Source organism: Moschus berezovskii, chromosome 15 (assembly GCF_049115385.1).
Source record: "Moschus berezovskii isolate FMDL1 chromosome 15, NW_MosBer_1.0, whole genome shotgun sequence".
In the NCBI taxonomy this organism is placed as follows: domain Eukaryota; kingdom Metazoa; phylum Chordata; class Mammalia; order Artiodactyla; family Moschidae; genus Moschus; species Moschus berezovskii.
The window spans coordinates 5,776,610-5,792,906 of NC_142474.1; the positions used below are offsets into that span (position 1 = coordinate 5,776,610).

The 16,297-nt window shown below is 45.4% G+C and overlaps 1 protein-coding gene across 1 annotated transcript in view; it reads right to left on the reverse strand.

Moving 5' to 3' along the window:
* Nucleotides 1–15,660, reverse strand: part of SLC9A8 (solute carrier family 9 member A8) — a 74,710-nt gene extending 59,050 nt beyond the window's left edge. The window contains exons 1-3 of the mRNA XM_055393341.2: nt 15,514–15,660; nt 13,453–13,631; nt 7,693–7,773 (exon numbers count right to left, since the gene is read on the reverse strand). Coding sequence (XP_055249316.1) covers nt 7,693–7,773; nt 13,453–13,631; nt 15,514–15,527 — 274 coding nt within the window. The 5' untranslated portion in view covers nt 15,528–15,660. The remainder of the gene's footprint in view (nt 1–7,692; nt 7,774–13,452; nt 13,632–15,513) is intronic.
* Nucleotides 15,661–16,297: the final 637 nt, after the last annotated feature.

The following is a 16,297-nucleotide window of genomic DNA, read 5'->3' on the forward strand; positions in this document are numbered from 1 at the left end:
ACAGGAACCACGGGCTGCAGCTGGAGCGGCTTGGCCGCTCCCACCGCACCATCCGGCCAACTCCAAGGAACCGGAAGCATCTGCTAGCAAGGGAGGCCGGCACACCCCCAGGGGAGGGCCTCTCAGCACAGACCCCTGGGGTTCTGGAGCAAGCTCATGCCACAAGCAGAAGAGAACCATACACCCCTCGGAAGACCCCCAAGGGGAAAGAACCCCAACAGCTCCTGGCATGCTCCTGGGCCGTGGCAGAGACAGAGCCCCTGAGTATGGGGCATCAAGTGCCCAGGCAGCCAGAACCGTCCTTCATAAGCTGGGATGCCACATCTACAGAGTTATGAGGCCAGATGGGCCCAGGAACAACTCACTTTAAGATGACATTAAAGACCAAACTTGTGTGGGTCCTCAAGGCACAAGTACTGGGGTACTGCAAAACCACATGTCAAACCAAGAGACTCACTCTGTGACAAAGGAGGTGCAGAAGTGGGCTGTGGCCGTGGACATCACACAGTCCTACCCAGAAGCTACCAGCTAGAGTGGTAAGTGGCCTCTTAACGATGAAACTGAGGCACCAGCTTGGAGATGACATCTGTGAGGAACGGAGCTCTCCTCTAAGATGCAATGCACTTCTTAAACCACTACGGGGGGTTACACACCCAAAAGGCAAGCGTGGGCACAGCACACAACGGGAGCACCACCCAGCACCACCCTCAGGGACTCCCTTAGGAGTGGAGAGTCCTACTTGGAGGATTTCTGCTTCCCTTAGCCTGAAACTTTAGGCTCGGTGTGTTGAAAGGACCTGGCTCCCAGAAGGGGACGTGGCCACCAGGGTTCACGCAGTAAGAGTTAACAGCCGAAACTGCCTGATCACTTTGGGCTCTTTGTGCCAACAGACCAGCAGGCCTGGAAACCTCCCACCCTGGCTGGGATGACTGAGGCTGGTCACCATGAGGAGACAGGTCTGGCCACTACATAAAAGGGTGGAAAGGAATAATTACTGAGGCAATATGTTTTTAACCACAAATGATTTTTTACACTACTGTTAGCACATTTTGTCAGCTATAATCCTAGAACCACTTATCGTACAATAAGGTTAATTTTGAAATTCCTGTCCTTGATGCTGCCACCTGTACTAAAATAGATACTCCAAAGATAGTATTCTGAAAGACAGAGGACTCGCCAGAAAGAGGAGACTCGGGCCCTCGGGGCCGTCTGCCTGCTTTCTGGGCACGCGCTGTTTATATGGCTTCTGTCTGTGGCTCTGCTGGGTCTTTGTTGCTGCGCCTAGGTTTGCTCTTTCTAGTTGTAACAAGTGGGGGCTACTCTCTAGTTGCAGTGTGCAAGCTTCGCATTGCGGTGGCTTCTTCTGTTGCAGAGCAGGGGCTCTAGGGCACGCGGGCTTCAAGAGTCGCGGCAAGTGGGCTCAGTAGTCATGGCTCCCAGGCTCTAGAGCTCAGGCTCAGTAGTTGGGGCACACGGGCTTAGTTGCCTCTGGGGGCTCTTCCCAGACCAGGGATGGAACCCATGTCTCCTGCAGTGGCAGGTGGATTCTTTACCACTGAGCCACCAGGGAAGTCCCATACATATATATATTTAAAGGTAGCTTACTTCTTCAGTGGAATGTTATTCCTTTCTAACCCACTGAGAGCATGTATGTGATGAAAGAGGAAATGTCTAGAAGTCAGCCCAGAAAAGCAAGTTTCAGAATGCAATCCCTTAGCAACCTTTCTCTTCTAAAATTGAGACTACTTCACTATTTTGACATATCTGAAAGATTTAAGTGTAAAATGTAACTTTAAGATGGAAAAAAATGCTGAGCCAAGAGAAGACAGTCAGAAAACTAGGAGAGTCAGAGCAAGAGTCCAGGCAAAAGGGCAAGGCTTACACTGCGCTAGTGGCAGTGAAAGAGCAGAAAGATGTTCCAAGAATCAACCGTCGCCAATGATCCGCATTTCCAGAAACACAGAGGCTAAACGTCTGTGCTAGCGCTTGTCTTGGAATCCAACAGCCTGGAAGATCTTGAGACTCTAATGCGATCATTTTGTCAATCTGACAACCAATTTTGGTCTTTACCTCTAAGACAGCTACTTCAATGCCAACAAATGAACGCCTGTTCTTTCTTTAATATAAATCAAAGTATCTAAGGTTCAGGGAGAGTTTACCCATGGGACAGTTCAAGCTGCATCACAGTCAAACTCTCATTAAAGCTGTGAACAGTTACAGTCGGGATTCTTGCTTTAAGTTTTTTTTAAAAAAACAAAACTTTTTTTTAGAACTTGAGTAAAATTAGATGGAGAAGGAAATGGCAACCCACTCCAATATTCTTGCCTGGGAAATCCCATGGACAGAGGAGTCTAGCGGGCTATACTCCATGGCATCTCAAACAGTTAGACACGACTAAGTGACTAAACAACAACAAAGATATCTATTTATACATTTATACTTATATAAATTTCTAAGGCCTATGTGTGTGTGTATAAAAAAATATATACATGTCCACAATCCCTTTCTTTTTAACTTTTACAATTTAAAAAACCTGAGGGCAAACATGTTTTCTTATCATCTGTTTGGTTACTATACCTGAGATGACCCAAATTTATTTGCTAGTGAAATAAAGACTGTTTATCCCCCCACCCCAAAAAAATTTCTAAGTAAAATTAGAAATACAATCACTGTATATGCTATTTTCAGAATTATTCAGGGTCAACAACTCAGGAACTGAGTGATTTTTTTTTTTCAACTTCCACTGAAAACTTTCATAGGCAAAAAGAGCCCTACTCTTAAAAAATTAGTCTTTCAATCAAAACAAGGAGTTAACATAACTAAAAGCAGAAAGTTAAGAAGACTGTGACAAGGAAGCACATTTGTGTATTCCTATTTACTCAATGATCCAATCAAATCCAGTTACAAGTTAAAACGTGATTTTTCTGTCGGCAGTATTTAGGCTAAACCCTGGCACTACACGTGTGGTCAAATTTCCACTCTTAACCCCATTCTGGCCTTTCCCCACTCTACAGTAAAGTGTGACTAAGGAAAAAAACCTACTCCTGTTTCTGCTATATCAGGACAGTGGACAGGATAATTATTTATTTCCATTCTTTATCAATTTCAGTCCCAAATATAAAAACAGTGAATCAGTACTATATGGCCAATAAAAACAAATATGTGAACTTTACAAATACATGGAAAGAACAGGAAAAATGGTATCAACTCAAACCAAGTCATCTGATGGATATGTGTACTTCCAAGCGTAGTTTGGAGAGAAAGACGCATGATAAGAAGAGCTGGTTGTCAAAAAAAAAAAAAAAAAGGATTTTTCTTTTTTGGTATAGCTATTTAAATGTGCCCTAAAAATTTACTTAAAAAGGCCCAAACTACAGAACTCCCTCAGTATATAAAGTATCTGAAAGCTGTGAGCAAGGGTCAAGGAAACACCTTTAGAACTTTACACTGATACTATGCTTTTATAAAGAATGAAAGCCTCAGGATTCACTTGAAAACATAGTAAAATAGAAGGGTAGAAATGTGCCGTTTAGAATATAGATAGTCCTTTTCTCTTTCTTTTCTTCTTTAATATTTTAAAAATTTATTTCCTTGCCTGCACCAGGTCTCAGTTGCGGCATGCAAACTCTAATTGTGGCATGTGGGATCCAGTGCCCTGACCAGGGATTGAACCCAGGCCCCTTGCACTGGGAGCACGGAGTCTTAGCCACTGGACCACCAGAGAAGTTGCCAGGCAGACCTTGTCCATACCAACAGTTCCTTAGCAACTCTGAACGCTTAACACAAAAGGTCAACGATATCTCTAAATGACTATGGACTAAAAAAGTAACTTCTGGTCAGAAGAAGTAGGCTAGGAAAACTTATCCCTGAGAGAATGAAAACCTCATCTTCTCTGGCAGCTTTTTTGGCACAAAGATTAGACATTCTTGACATGGTGGCCCTCTCAGTATTTCGCTACACTTTGCTCCAGCAGGATAAAAAAACTTCCCTCCCATCCACATGGCTTTATGAATCACAGGACTATTTTGAAAGCCTGGTCAGCAATGCTAAATTCTAACCAAATGTCCTCTAATATAACAAAAACTATTTTCTGGACCCCACCATGGTCCCTAGAAGTGCTCTTAGCATTCCAATCACCTAAGGTAGAAAATCAGTACTGAAAGTAAGATGGACTTTCCATCACCCCTTCCTAAGACCTGGCTCTTCCGGCTACAGTTATTTGTGTATCATCAGCGAAGCAATAAACTCTGTGGCCGGACAGCTTTGGCTGACCCCCACCATCACTCCACTCCAGGTCCGGCTCTGGGTGGCCATCTGGTGTGTTCATCCCACAGCTTCTGGTGGAACCTGGGAGGAGAGGAGGGCACCTCTCCCACTGTGACCGCCACTGCAAGGAGAGTAAGCCTGGAGCTGGAGATGCCTGCCACGTGCAGAGAGCCTGACAGGGAAGCCAAAACAAAGGCCAGCACTGTTGAGAAATGGAGAAAACTGAGTCCAGGAGACGACCCAGTTAAGTCTGAAGCTGGCTCTGCCTGTAGCTTTTCTCATGCCCTGAGCCAAAGGGTGTGCAACTACACCCCTACCAATTTGTTTTCTTTGAACCTTTTTGAATTGATATTGTCCACAGAATGGAAAGAGTCCTGTATCAGTTAAGATGCTTTCCTCTGCAAGTAAAAGAATACCTGACTAAAAATGGCTTAAACAATGGAGGTTTATTATCTCATATAACAGGCAGCTCTGAGATAGGTGGTTTCCGGGCTATCAATTCAACAGAACAACAGGGCAGTTGAGAATCTGGGTTTTCCATCTGTCCCCTTGGCAAGCCCCAGCATTCTGGCTTTGTCTTTGAGCCACGGTGACTGCAAGATGGCTGCCAGTGCTCCAGACATCGTATCTTCATACGGCAGTATTGAAGGAAGGAGAAACTTCTTTTTACCAGAGAGAGAAAAGTTTTCAAAAACTCATCACCCTGGCCTATTTCCCTTTGATCTCATTGGCCAGAACTGGGTCTCACAGTGTCCACTGCCTCCACCCGTCTCAGACAATCACTGGTAAAAGATAACGCAATTTTCATGATGGCAAAGTCCAGTCTTGACTCGGAGGGGCCTACCTTCCTTAAGTGCACTGTGGCCAGACACTAGGTTCAAAGTGAGGACTGTTTCCATGGAGGGGGAATGGCTCTGGGCAGGCACCTAACAAGGCAGACACTAGGTTCAAAGCCAGGACTCTGTCTCCACGGAGGGGGAATGGCTCTGGGCAGGCACTGAGCAACACCTCTGTAAGTCCTCATACGAGCACTGGTGCTCAATGACCCACCGACACTCAAACATTCCAAAGACAGTGAGGACCCTGACACTCCACACCAAATCAAAAGCACCACACCTAAACACATAGCAACTACGGTTCTTATTCTTAAGAAACTATGTAAACTGACCACAAAACTGTAACTTCCTTGAGTGGTTTTTTAAGTCTCTACTGGATGCCCAAGAATAACAGGTATTAGCTAAATAGGTTATTTTCAACATGCCCAATAATCAGGAAAGGAATGTTAATGAATGACCTTCCTCTTCTTAGAGCTCGAAGGCTCTTGTTAGCTAAGTTAGAATCTGCCAGGATGTGCATATGAAGAGCCTATTCAATAGAGAACAGGAACTCTCTAAGTAAAACTGATTTCCAACTCTTTACTGAAGATCAAAACTTCCTAGTGGTACCTCTTCCTTAAAATATGACATCACCTGGGGTGATGGGGCTTAAATGAGATGACACTGTGAAAGCTCACAACCCAGAACCTGGCACTGAAGGTACCATGAAGTCCAGGGAAGACAAAGGAAGGGCTGAACCAGAGTTGTGGCAGTGCTGGTGGGGGAAGAATGGACAGAGTACAATCATTCATTTATTTAAAGATATTCTTGATGTGGGCCATTTTTAAAGTCTTTATAGAATTTGTTACAATATTGCTTCTGTTTTGTTTTGGGTTTTTGGTCTCAAGGCATGTGGGCTCCTTAGCTCCCTGACCAGGGAACAAACTCGCATCTCTTGCACCAGAAGGCAAAATCTTAACCACTGGACCATCACGGAGTCCTTGATCATTCATTTCTAAAGTTAACCTGTGCTGTGCTGTGCTTAGTCGCTCAGTCCTGTCCAACTCTTTGCAACCCCCTGGGCTGTAGCCTGCCAGGCTTCTCTGTCCATGGGGATTCTCCAGGTAAGAATACTGGAGTGGGTCACCACGCTCTCCTCCAGGGGCTCTTCCCAACCCAGGGACTGAACCCAGGTCTCCCACATTGCAGGCGGATTCTAAACCAGATCTAAGGCAAGGAAAATTAACTTACAGAGCACTAAAGGTGCTAAGGCAATATTAAATATCATCAGCAGGCAAGTGGAAATTAGTGAAAGTAACAACGATGCAGTAACCTGACTACTAACCTTTAGCGAACCTTAGTGAAACCCTATTTACTATCCTGCAAGCCTCCCCACCCACATCTTGACTTTAACACTTACTGAAGAGTGAGGCCGCTGCTTCTTCCTTCTTAAACACGTCAATGAACTCGCATGTGAGCTCAACTGTTATTACACTGATTCACACACTCTAAATTGAGGCTAATTACCTTTCAGTAAATTGCCACAGGAAACAAAAGAGGGAAATGTAAGTGAGGTAGAAAGGAATGCCCTCCAATGACTTTAGATCTGACTAACGATAAACCTTAAAGTGAGAATCTCTTCTGGCTGTAAAATTCAGTGATTCTATGAATTAAGGGTCAATTACTCGCTTGGCTGGATGGCATCACTGACTCTGTGGACATGAGTTTGAGTGAACTCCGGGAGTTGGTGATGGACAGGGAGGCCTGGCGTGCCGTGATTCATGGGGTCGCGGAGAGTCGGACACGACTGAGCGACTGAACTGAACTGAACTGAACTCGCTTCAGTGGAGTGACAGCACAGCCTAGCAGTAGGCCTTAGAGTGAACAGTGTGAATGTTTATTTCCAAGCTAACCTAAACCAATGCTGCACTGGGAAAGAACTTCTGAATATACTAAACCAGATCTACAAGGCAAAGAAAACTTATAAAGCACATACAACTGTGTGTACATGTGTACTCAGATGCTCAGTCGTGTCCACCTCTTTGTGACCCCATAGCCTGTAACCCACCAGGCTCCTCTGTCCATGGAATTTCCCACGAAGAATACTAGAGTGGGTTGCCATTTCCTACCCAGGGGATCTTCCCAATCCAGGGATTGAACCCGTGTCTCTTGCGTCTGCTGCACTGGCAGGCAGATTCTTTATCACTGTGCCAACTGGGAAGTCTGTCATGTAGAAATATATACATAAAATTAACTTATAAAGCAGTGGTGATAAAGAAGGAGATTGGCAGCAGGCTACTGGAAACCAGACATAAAGTAACCACAATATAATAAACTGATGAGAGCCTTGGATGTGCCCTGGTTCCAGAAGTAGAAAGGGGCTCTAAGCATACAGTGGGGCTTCCGTGTGACTTTTAGGAGGTCATCACCACTCTGAGCCCCCGGTGTATTCATCCGTAAAATGGGATCATAACACCCTCATGGCAGCTGGCAGAGAAGATGAAGTGAGCTCTGGTGTACACCACATCTCATGTGCTTAGAAGCACTTGGGAGGCACTCAAAAACTGGTACTGTTACTGCTTTAAGAATAGGATCACCATTAAACACTTACCTAATGAGACCACAGCAACACTCTCTGGCAAGAAATGTAATCTGTATCGGATCAGTAAATGCACCAATATGATGCAGATAGCTGTGGGAAAAAATAAGACACTGTTAAAACAACCCAACTTTGAATGGAAACACCAAGCCCAAGGCAGCAGTTATTTCTGGGAGACTGCCAGGGAAATGGACAATTGGCAGTGACACTGTAAACTTTAGCTGTATTTTCAATTTCTTATTTCCGTTCATTACATTTCACATATTTCTTTACATGCTTGAACTAGCTGCTGCTTTCCAGTTGCTGAAAGAGCAACAGACACCTATCTTTCTTGAGTGGTTAAATCTCATACAACCATTTAAAATTACTCAAATTTCCCTTACTCTGAGAAATGATCCTCAACAGTGAGGAAGAAGTCAATGAACTCACTAACTTTTACGCAAAGACAGCTGCAACAGAATACATCTTGACAGCAAGTATTTTGCAGCCATGTGATCCGTTCTCTTTCAACACAGAAGTCAGGGTGTTTTACAAACAGGACAAAGTTAATCTTAATCTGGTGATAAGAACATAGAGACCTAGAGATGGGGTACCTGCTTCCCAGCTGGGTACTGGGGCTTCCACTGGTTGAGGGCTTGCTACAAGTCAGGGGCGGCACTCTCAGCTGACTATCAACACCCGCTCTGAATGAGCTCTCATCACCTCTGCCTCCCTTGATTAAAGATAAGAAAGCTGAGGCTGAACAAGGTTACAGCACCAGCGGGTGCCACCTGCCTGAGCTTGATTCCAATCCTGTCCCCTTAATCCTTGGCACCCACCACCCCCTCCTGGTGGCCTTCATCCTCAACCAGAAAAATGAGAATAGTGTCTGACTTTCTTCACAGGGGTGCTGTCATGAAAGAAAAGAACCAAAAAGATGTAAAACTGTTTGAAAGGAATAGGTATTTCGGACCAAAAAAAGCACACTTTCACATAAATAACTCCTGAATGCAATTTCAAGGGTCAAGTGTTACTGTGCATGTCTTTTTCTTTTACTAGGCACCTGGGTGGTATGCCATCTCATCAATTAGAGTATTTTACATATACATATAGTATTAAAAATAAATGAGTTGCCTTTTTTTGTAAAAGGAAACGTTCAAACAATCTACATGACTGTGAACGGGCCACCCTCAGAGCCCACGTTGACAAATTAGATTCTCTTTAGTCCCACCAAAAAGCACCAGGTGGCCAGAGAAAGGAAACAGTTGTAAATGTGGAAATTTTGTCCTCCTTTCATTCTGTGCTTTAAACTATCAATCTGTGGTGTTATTTTATTATAAATATTTAACCTAGTTAGAAAAGTCCTACATTAAATACTAAGAGCAAGAAAAAAGTTCCAATGCACAAGCTCAACCTGGAACCAATGAGAACGCCTACTGTATACAAATGTGGACACACAAGCACATAAACAGAAATATACAGATCGAAGGAGCTGAATCAGCTGCTGCTCTTTCTTTGCACCAAGCTGGATGACAAAATTTAAAAGCTTCTGCTCGTAAATCATATAACTGTCTGAAGCTAAAGAGGAAAAGAGGGACTCCCCTGGTGGTCCAGTGACTGAGATTCTGCACACGCAATGCAGGGGCCCGGGCTCCACCCCTGGTCGGGGAACTGAGGTCCCGCAGCATGCAGCAAGTAGGACCTGGTGCAGCAACCCCACCCAAAAACAAAAGCGGAAGAAAAGCTGTCTATCAGCAGAGAGAGCTACACATAGGACAATCAATGCCACAGAACGGTCTTCAGCGGTAGAAAGGAGGTCTGCAAAGACAACCCACAGGGTGACAGAAAATATCTGTTGGTCGCATGTCTGATAAGGGCCCAGTGTCCACGGTATATAAAGAACTCTTACGACTCAACAACAAAGACAACACAGTTTTTTAAAAAATGGGCAAAAGACTTAGACATTTCTCCGAAGAAGGTATGCAAATGGCCAACAAGCACATGAAAAGGACCCGTCCTTGCTAATCATTAGAAAAATGCAAATCAAAGCCACAATGAGCTACAACTTCACAGCCTTCAAGATGGTACCAAGGACGGAGAGAAACTGGAACCCTCGTGCACTGCTGGGGCGAACGGAAAACTCTGCAGTGACTGCGGCAAGGTTCGGCAGTTTCTGAGGAAGTCCCTCACCGAGTAACCACTTAACCCAGCAATTCCATTCCTAAGCACACGTATCCAAGAGAAATGGGTTTTTATATGCCCACATAAAAACTTGGACAAAAATGTTCATAGCAGCACTATTCACAATAGCCAAAAGGTGGAAACAATCCAAATGCCCATCACTTGTGGAATGGATGAACAAGCGGACTGTTCCTCAGTCATAGAAAGAAAGGGAATTCTGACACATGCCACAACACGGATGAACCCTGAGTGAAAGAAGCCAGACATAAAAGGCCACATACTGTATGGTCCCATTTGTATGAAATACCCTCAGCAGGCAAATTCCTCGAGACAGCAGAACAGTGTTTACCAGAGACTGCGGGGAGGGAGAATGGGGAGCGGCTGCTTTTACCAGGAACTGGGTTTCCTTTAGGGGCGATGAAAATGTCCCAGAACTAGATCATGGTGACTGCTGCCCAGACTCAAGTTACATTACTGTGAATGTAATAAATGCCACTCAATTATACACTTCAAAACGGTAAATTTTATGTCTATTTTACCACACACAGATTTTTTTCTTAAACAAAAACAGGTATATGCAAAAACCACTAACATGGAAAGATCTCCAAGCCACTGTGTGAGAGGAAAAGCCGAGCTACAGGACCCCTCTTACGTTAAAACAAACTCCGGACAGTATGTGCCTATCACTGCCTGTGTGCTTATGAATGTAAGCATGTGTATACACATGTCCGTGCACACAATTTCAAGTACACTTGAGAAAATACAGAGCAAGGAGGGACAAAACCTTCTGGGTGATATGGATGGTATAAGCACCACAAGTTAATGCAGTTCCAATTTTTCATGCCTGAAGTTTTAATTATGGAAAATACATTGAAACATAAGACATGTCAATGTTAACAACTCCATTAAATTTTATGGCCCATAAAATGTGTCAAATGATGCTAACAGTTAACTCCAGTGTAAATCAGTAACGGTGACTCACCACCGCCACTGTGGAGTCAAAGGTCAGCAAAGGGTAAGCGCAGGCCAACTGATCTCAAACTTCTTGAAGTCAAAATTAGAACTCTGGCGTCCTTTGCACACAAAAGTCACAGTCTCATTTGACTTGACTAAAATAGTAAACAAAAGTGGTAAATCTGTTCCAGGTTAGGAACTCCTGAAGCCTAGAATAACTTATGGACTATTTCCCTTAATTCACTAGTCTATGTATTAAGTGATCTGGCAAGTTACCTATTAATAGCCATTTTTTTTCCTTATCAGATTCACATTGTGTGGACATCTAATCAGGAATAAATATACAAGATACATAATTTGTTGATATACAAGAAGAGAGGGAAAACCTCCCTCCAAATTTACATAGAAAGCATTCCATTCCACTAACGCATGCTAACCTACGCGTGCACAGTGGAGATACCAAATTGTCAGCTGATCAGGAGAAACAGAAACCACCTGACCAACATCAGAGGCTTATGATGGGTCTGTAGAGAAGACAATCCAAGAGAAATATGCAGCGCTACTAAATACAGCTCAGCCCTTTTTGGCTCCAAAGATGTACAAACACTGGGCAGCATTTTATCTGGATTAAAAAGCACATCATAAAAACCTGTTTTGTGATCGCTGGCACAAGCTAATCCGAGATGCTCCACACCCTGAAAGTTACTTTGAAAGTCTTATTTCTCACCCTCCTGTGAAAAAGGTGATTACAAAACAGAAGTTTTCTTCCAAGGCTTGCCTTTTATATCCCCTAACATATCATACTGACAACAGTGTAAACAGACTAACAATACTCCTTCAGGATTAAGGATTCCGGTACTAAAGACTTCTTGGTCAAGAAAACAATTTCTTTTCTTCTTAGTATTCAAAAGGGGGAAAACAGAAAACAAGAGTCCTTGATACTTAAGTAATCCCTGAGAAGTAGAACTACACTGACAGAGTGAAAATTTACTTGGGCATATCCAATCTAAACGGACATCATACACTTGTGGTTTGTGCACTTCTTTGGAAAAAAGCTTTTTTAAAACTATATGGGAATTCCCTGGCGATCCAGTGGAAAAGACTCTGCGGTGATGCCAAGGGCTTGGGTTTGATCCTTGGTCAGGAATTAAGATCCCACAAACCACGCTGCATGGCAAAAAAGAAAAGTCTTTAAAAACCTGTAATAGACAAGGATGAGTTCTCAGATTTTAAATTACTTAGTAAAATTATTTAATTAACAGTCTAAATGTGAAAGAAGTTACACTTTTCTGCAAAAAAATAAACCAAAAACACTCCTGATAGCCATGGGAGAAATACTCTGCACTCTTACATTTTTTGTACCTTCTGTTCTTCTGAAAAGATCTAATTAGAAATATGACTCAATATAATTAAAGAGGAGCAGAAAATGTAAACGTGCCAACTTCACTTTACAAACAAGTCTGGAGAGTCCTATTCGAAGTTCTTTCTCTCTTAGCTGATCCAAAGTGGTTGTGCAGTTTCAACTGGGTTTTCTGGTCTAAGACACTGGTCTACTGTCCAAAGTGTCTGCAAGGCAGCTAAGAAATTGCTTTTTATCTAAAATTCCTGATCGATGTCTGGGAACCTGAATATTAGCCTCTGCTGCTGCTAAGTCACTTCAGTCGTGTCCGACTCTGTGTGACCCCACAGACGGCAGCCAAACAGGCTCCCCCGTCCCTGGGATTCTCCAGGTAAGAACACTGGAGTGGGTTGCCATTTCCTTCTCCAATGTGTGAAAGTGAAAAATGAAAGTGAAGTCGCTCAGTCGTGTCCAACTCTTCGAGACCCCATGGACTGCAGCCTGCTAGGCTCCTCTGTCCATGGGATTTTCCAGGCAAGAGTACTGAAGTGGGTTGCCATTGCCTTCTCCGGAATATTAGCCTCTAGTCTTCCCTAAAACAGATCTGTCAATTAATTTAAACTCTATGGGCCTACATTTCTTCACCTGTGAAATAGGAAGGTTGAATAAAATGAGATCTTAACTCTGAGAGAGTGAACCTCTTTAAAGAAAAATATCACATGAGTAAACAGCGGCACAGGCAGTACACAGATATGGCAAAAGCCATGACCACAGTTAACAGAACAGAGCTTAAATAAAACAGTGCTAGCACAAGGGTGTCTGATCTTTTACTGACAGAAAAACTCTTAACTAAGTGAGATCTTACACGGAAGCCGAATGGACACAAGAGACAAAATGCGGCTCTGGTCAGAAAGTCAGATGCTCTGCCATTTGACCCCCGACCCCCAGCCACAACATCACACAGACACACACAGAGACTCATGAGCAGAATCTGAAATACACTGAACTAGAAGATGTTCAAGGTTTTTTCCAGATCAAGAATTAAGTCTTTGTCTCAAAGGACACCTATGATAAAGATGTTCTTCAGAATGACTAAACTCAATGATTTTATAAAGAAAAAGGACTATGAGATGAAACAGTTATGGCATCATGAACTGATCAGTGACCCTCCGTGTATGAAGTGAAAAGTCAAATGAGAGGCAGACTTGACAAAGTCAACAGTAACTGACCCAGCGTTGACCATACAGACAGTGCACACAGACGCTCAAAATGCCAGGGGATGGTGTTTCCACGAACATTCACCGAGGCCCTGCATTCACCTAGGACGAGGAGGCTGAAGAAAATGGTCATGCCGCTCGACTGCTCTTCCTGCTGAGCTTGCTCCCCTGTCTGCACCGGGAGGATGGGCTTGGCAGGGGTCGGAAGCACCAGTTTCGTAGTGACCACCAGGGTGGTGTGAAGGGTGACATTGAAACCTTCATGAGTCATGTTGGGGAACCTGTCGGAGAACATAAAAAGCAGCAGAATTAAGACAAGGGAAACAGGGGCTGAGTTATCAACACACACACAAACCAGAAAGAGAACTCTGGCATAGAGCTCTACGGCATTCACAAGGCTTGCAACCAAGAGGCAAGCCTCGGGGAGACACTGGTCAGGAAAGTTCCTGCCTGCTGCTGCACGAGGGCACGGGTGGCCGCGGGTGCACAGAACACACCCACCGAGAGGTCAGGGACAGGGGGAGTCAGGGCCAGTGCAGAACCAAATGCCGCCTGCTCTTTGGCACTTAATGTGGACTTAAGGACTAAGCACAGCACAAAGGGAGGCAAACTGGAGTCTCATCACATTCCAGGTTCCAACATCACTTACTAAGTGCCTTTACTTCTCCAGCTTACATTCTTTTCCTTAGATCTAAGAAGCCACTGATTTTACTTAACTGTTGATTAGGTCTGAATGCCCTACCTCCAAGAACCTGAGTCCAATGGCCCAAAAGTAATCCCCTCTGTAACACCCCCACTCCACCCCACCACTGTGTTCCTCATAGCTATCTCCTCACACTGTGCTGGGATTGTAAATTAGAGTGATATTGACATAATAACCATTGCAGCTGTGATTGTAACAAACTAATGTTTTTTGAGTACAGCTTCATACTGGGGACCAGGTATAACATACAAACTTGCATTTAACAGAGTTAACAAGCCTGAGGTGGACACTGCTTTCTCTTTTTCACCTGTGAATAACTGGCTTAGAGAGCCTTTTGCTATGCCTGTTGGCTTAACTTGGCCAGTATCTCAGTAAGTCAGTGGCAGAATCAAGCCAAATTTGGGCCCAAACTTGAAATCAATGAGCCATACCACCTCTTTTGCTTTGTACTGCTGAAGCCCAGTTTAGTGTCTGTGACAGCGAAGATGCTCAGTAAGTAAGCTAACTAAATGAAATGACCACTAGGCTAAAAGATATATAGAAAAGTTGTCGGCAAGGGAGTCGTATTTCAACTGTTGGCTTGGTTCCTCCTTAATTTTTATACACTCCTTCCACAAAGATGGGCATCTATAACGTGCAACAGAACGTGCCGGGCAGGTATGCAAAAAAGACTAAAAGAGTGGTCCTTCCCCAGAGGCAACTGAAGGGCAGACTCCTCACTCCCTGTATCTTACAGCCAGCTCCCTTGCTCTCTACACTCCAGGCTTCCTTTTACTCTGTCCCTCAAAAGGCACTAAGCTCCTTCTTGCCCCCGTCTTCCCTCTCCTAGTCCTCCTTCTGGTCTCTAAGGTTTCATCCGGCACGTCACCTGTTCCTGAGAAGCCTCCTCCACCCCAGTACCATTCCGCTTCCTTCAGAGCACTGAAATCATCTTGTCTACTTATGGTCTTCTCTTTCCACTAGAATGAAAGCTCCTTGAAAGGGGCTCCTGGTCGGTCTCCTTCTCTACCATGTGACCAGGGCCTGATCGACAGTAGATGGCCACCAGTTTAATGAATAAATGGATTTCATTGACGGAAACAAGAAAACATGATCGTTACAACGGAGGAGGGGGCTGGCTACGTAAGCGGGGGGGGGGGTACTTTCTGGAGGCGGCGGAGCGCTGCGTAATCAGCAGATGACCGAAAAAGGAGAAAGTGAAATCTGGGGTGCGGTTTCGGCAAGGCAGCTTCCCAGATCCACGGCGAACGGCCGACGCCTCGCCGGAGGGTCCAACCTCACGGGGGCTGCGCGGCCCGGGCCCGCCCCTCCCCCCGCTCGCGGGCGCCCGCGCGGTCAGGCCCGGCCAGCCGGCGCGAGGAGCTCCGCCTTCGGGGGCCGGAGGGCGGCCTGAAGGGCTCGCGGTCCCCCGACGGGGCCCAGCCCTGCCGCCTCGGCCGCCCGGGAAAGAGCCCACTCACTCCTCTCCCGCCATCTTCTCCCCAATCCCGCGGAGCCGCCGAGACCACCGAGCGCGGGGCTAGCCGGGCCCGCTCTCGCTTCCGGCTTCCGCTGGAGGCGCGGGCGCGCCGAGCGGCAGGGGGCGGAGTCTCGGCTGCGCGAGGCCGGCGTGTCTGGCCCTTCGTCTCTATGGCCGGAGGTGGGGAGGATGCGCGTGGGAGGACCCCGGGGAGCTTTCGGGGTGTGTGGCCGCACTTCTTTGGCCCCTCTGGCCCTGCGAAGTTCCGGCTGTTCCCTTCCACAGGGTCGGGACGTTTTGGGGAAACTCCTGTGAGGTGACTGTGACTCATCCTGAAAGCACGCGCTTTCCTCCGGGTGTCCAGGAATTGACCATAGTTAAAGAGGGACGGAAGCTTCTAGAGTAAGCTGGGCAGAGGGACCTCAGGGCTATACTCCGCCAGTCTCAGTTTTCCCCAGCCCGAAAGAGGACTCACCACCTGGGTTTTGCAGAATTGTGCAGTATTCGATCTGTAAACATTAATTGAGTTCTGACTGTATGCCTGTCTAAAGTAGAGGGTGATAATCTAAGAATGAATCCTTCATGCATTTGTTCACTGTCTCAACAAATAATCAGATGCCTATACGTGGTTCCTCTGCCTGCAGTGCAGGAGAGCCGGGTTCGATCCCTGGGTTGGGAAGATCCCCTGGAGAAGGAAATGGCAACCCACTCCAGGATCCTTGCCTGGAAAATCTCATGGACACAGGAGCCTGGTGGGCTGCAGTCCATGGGGTCCAAAGAGTCAG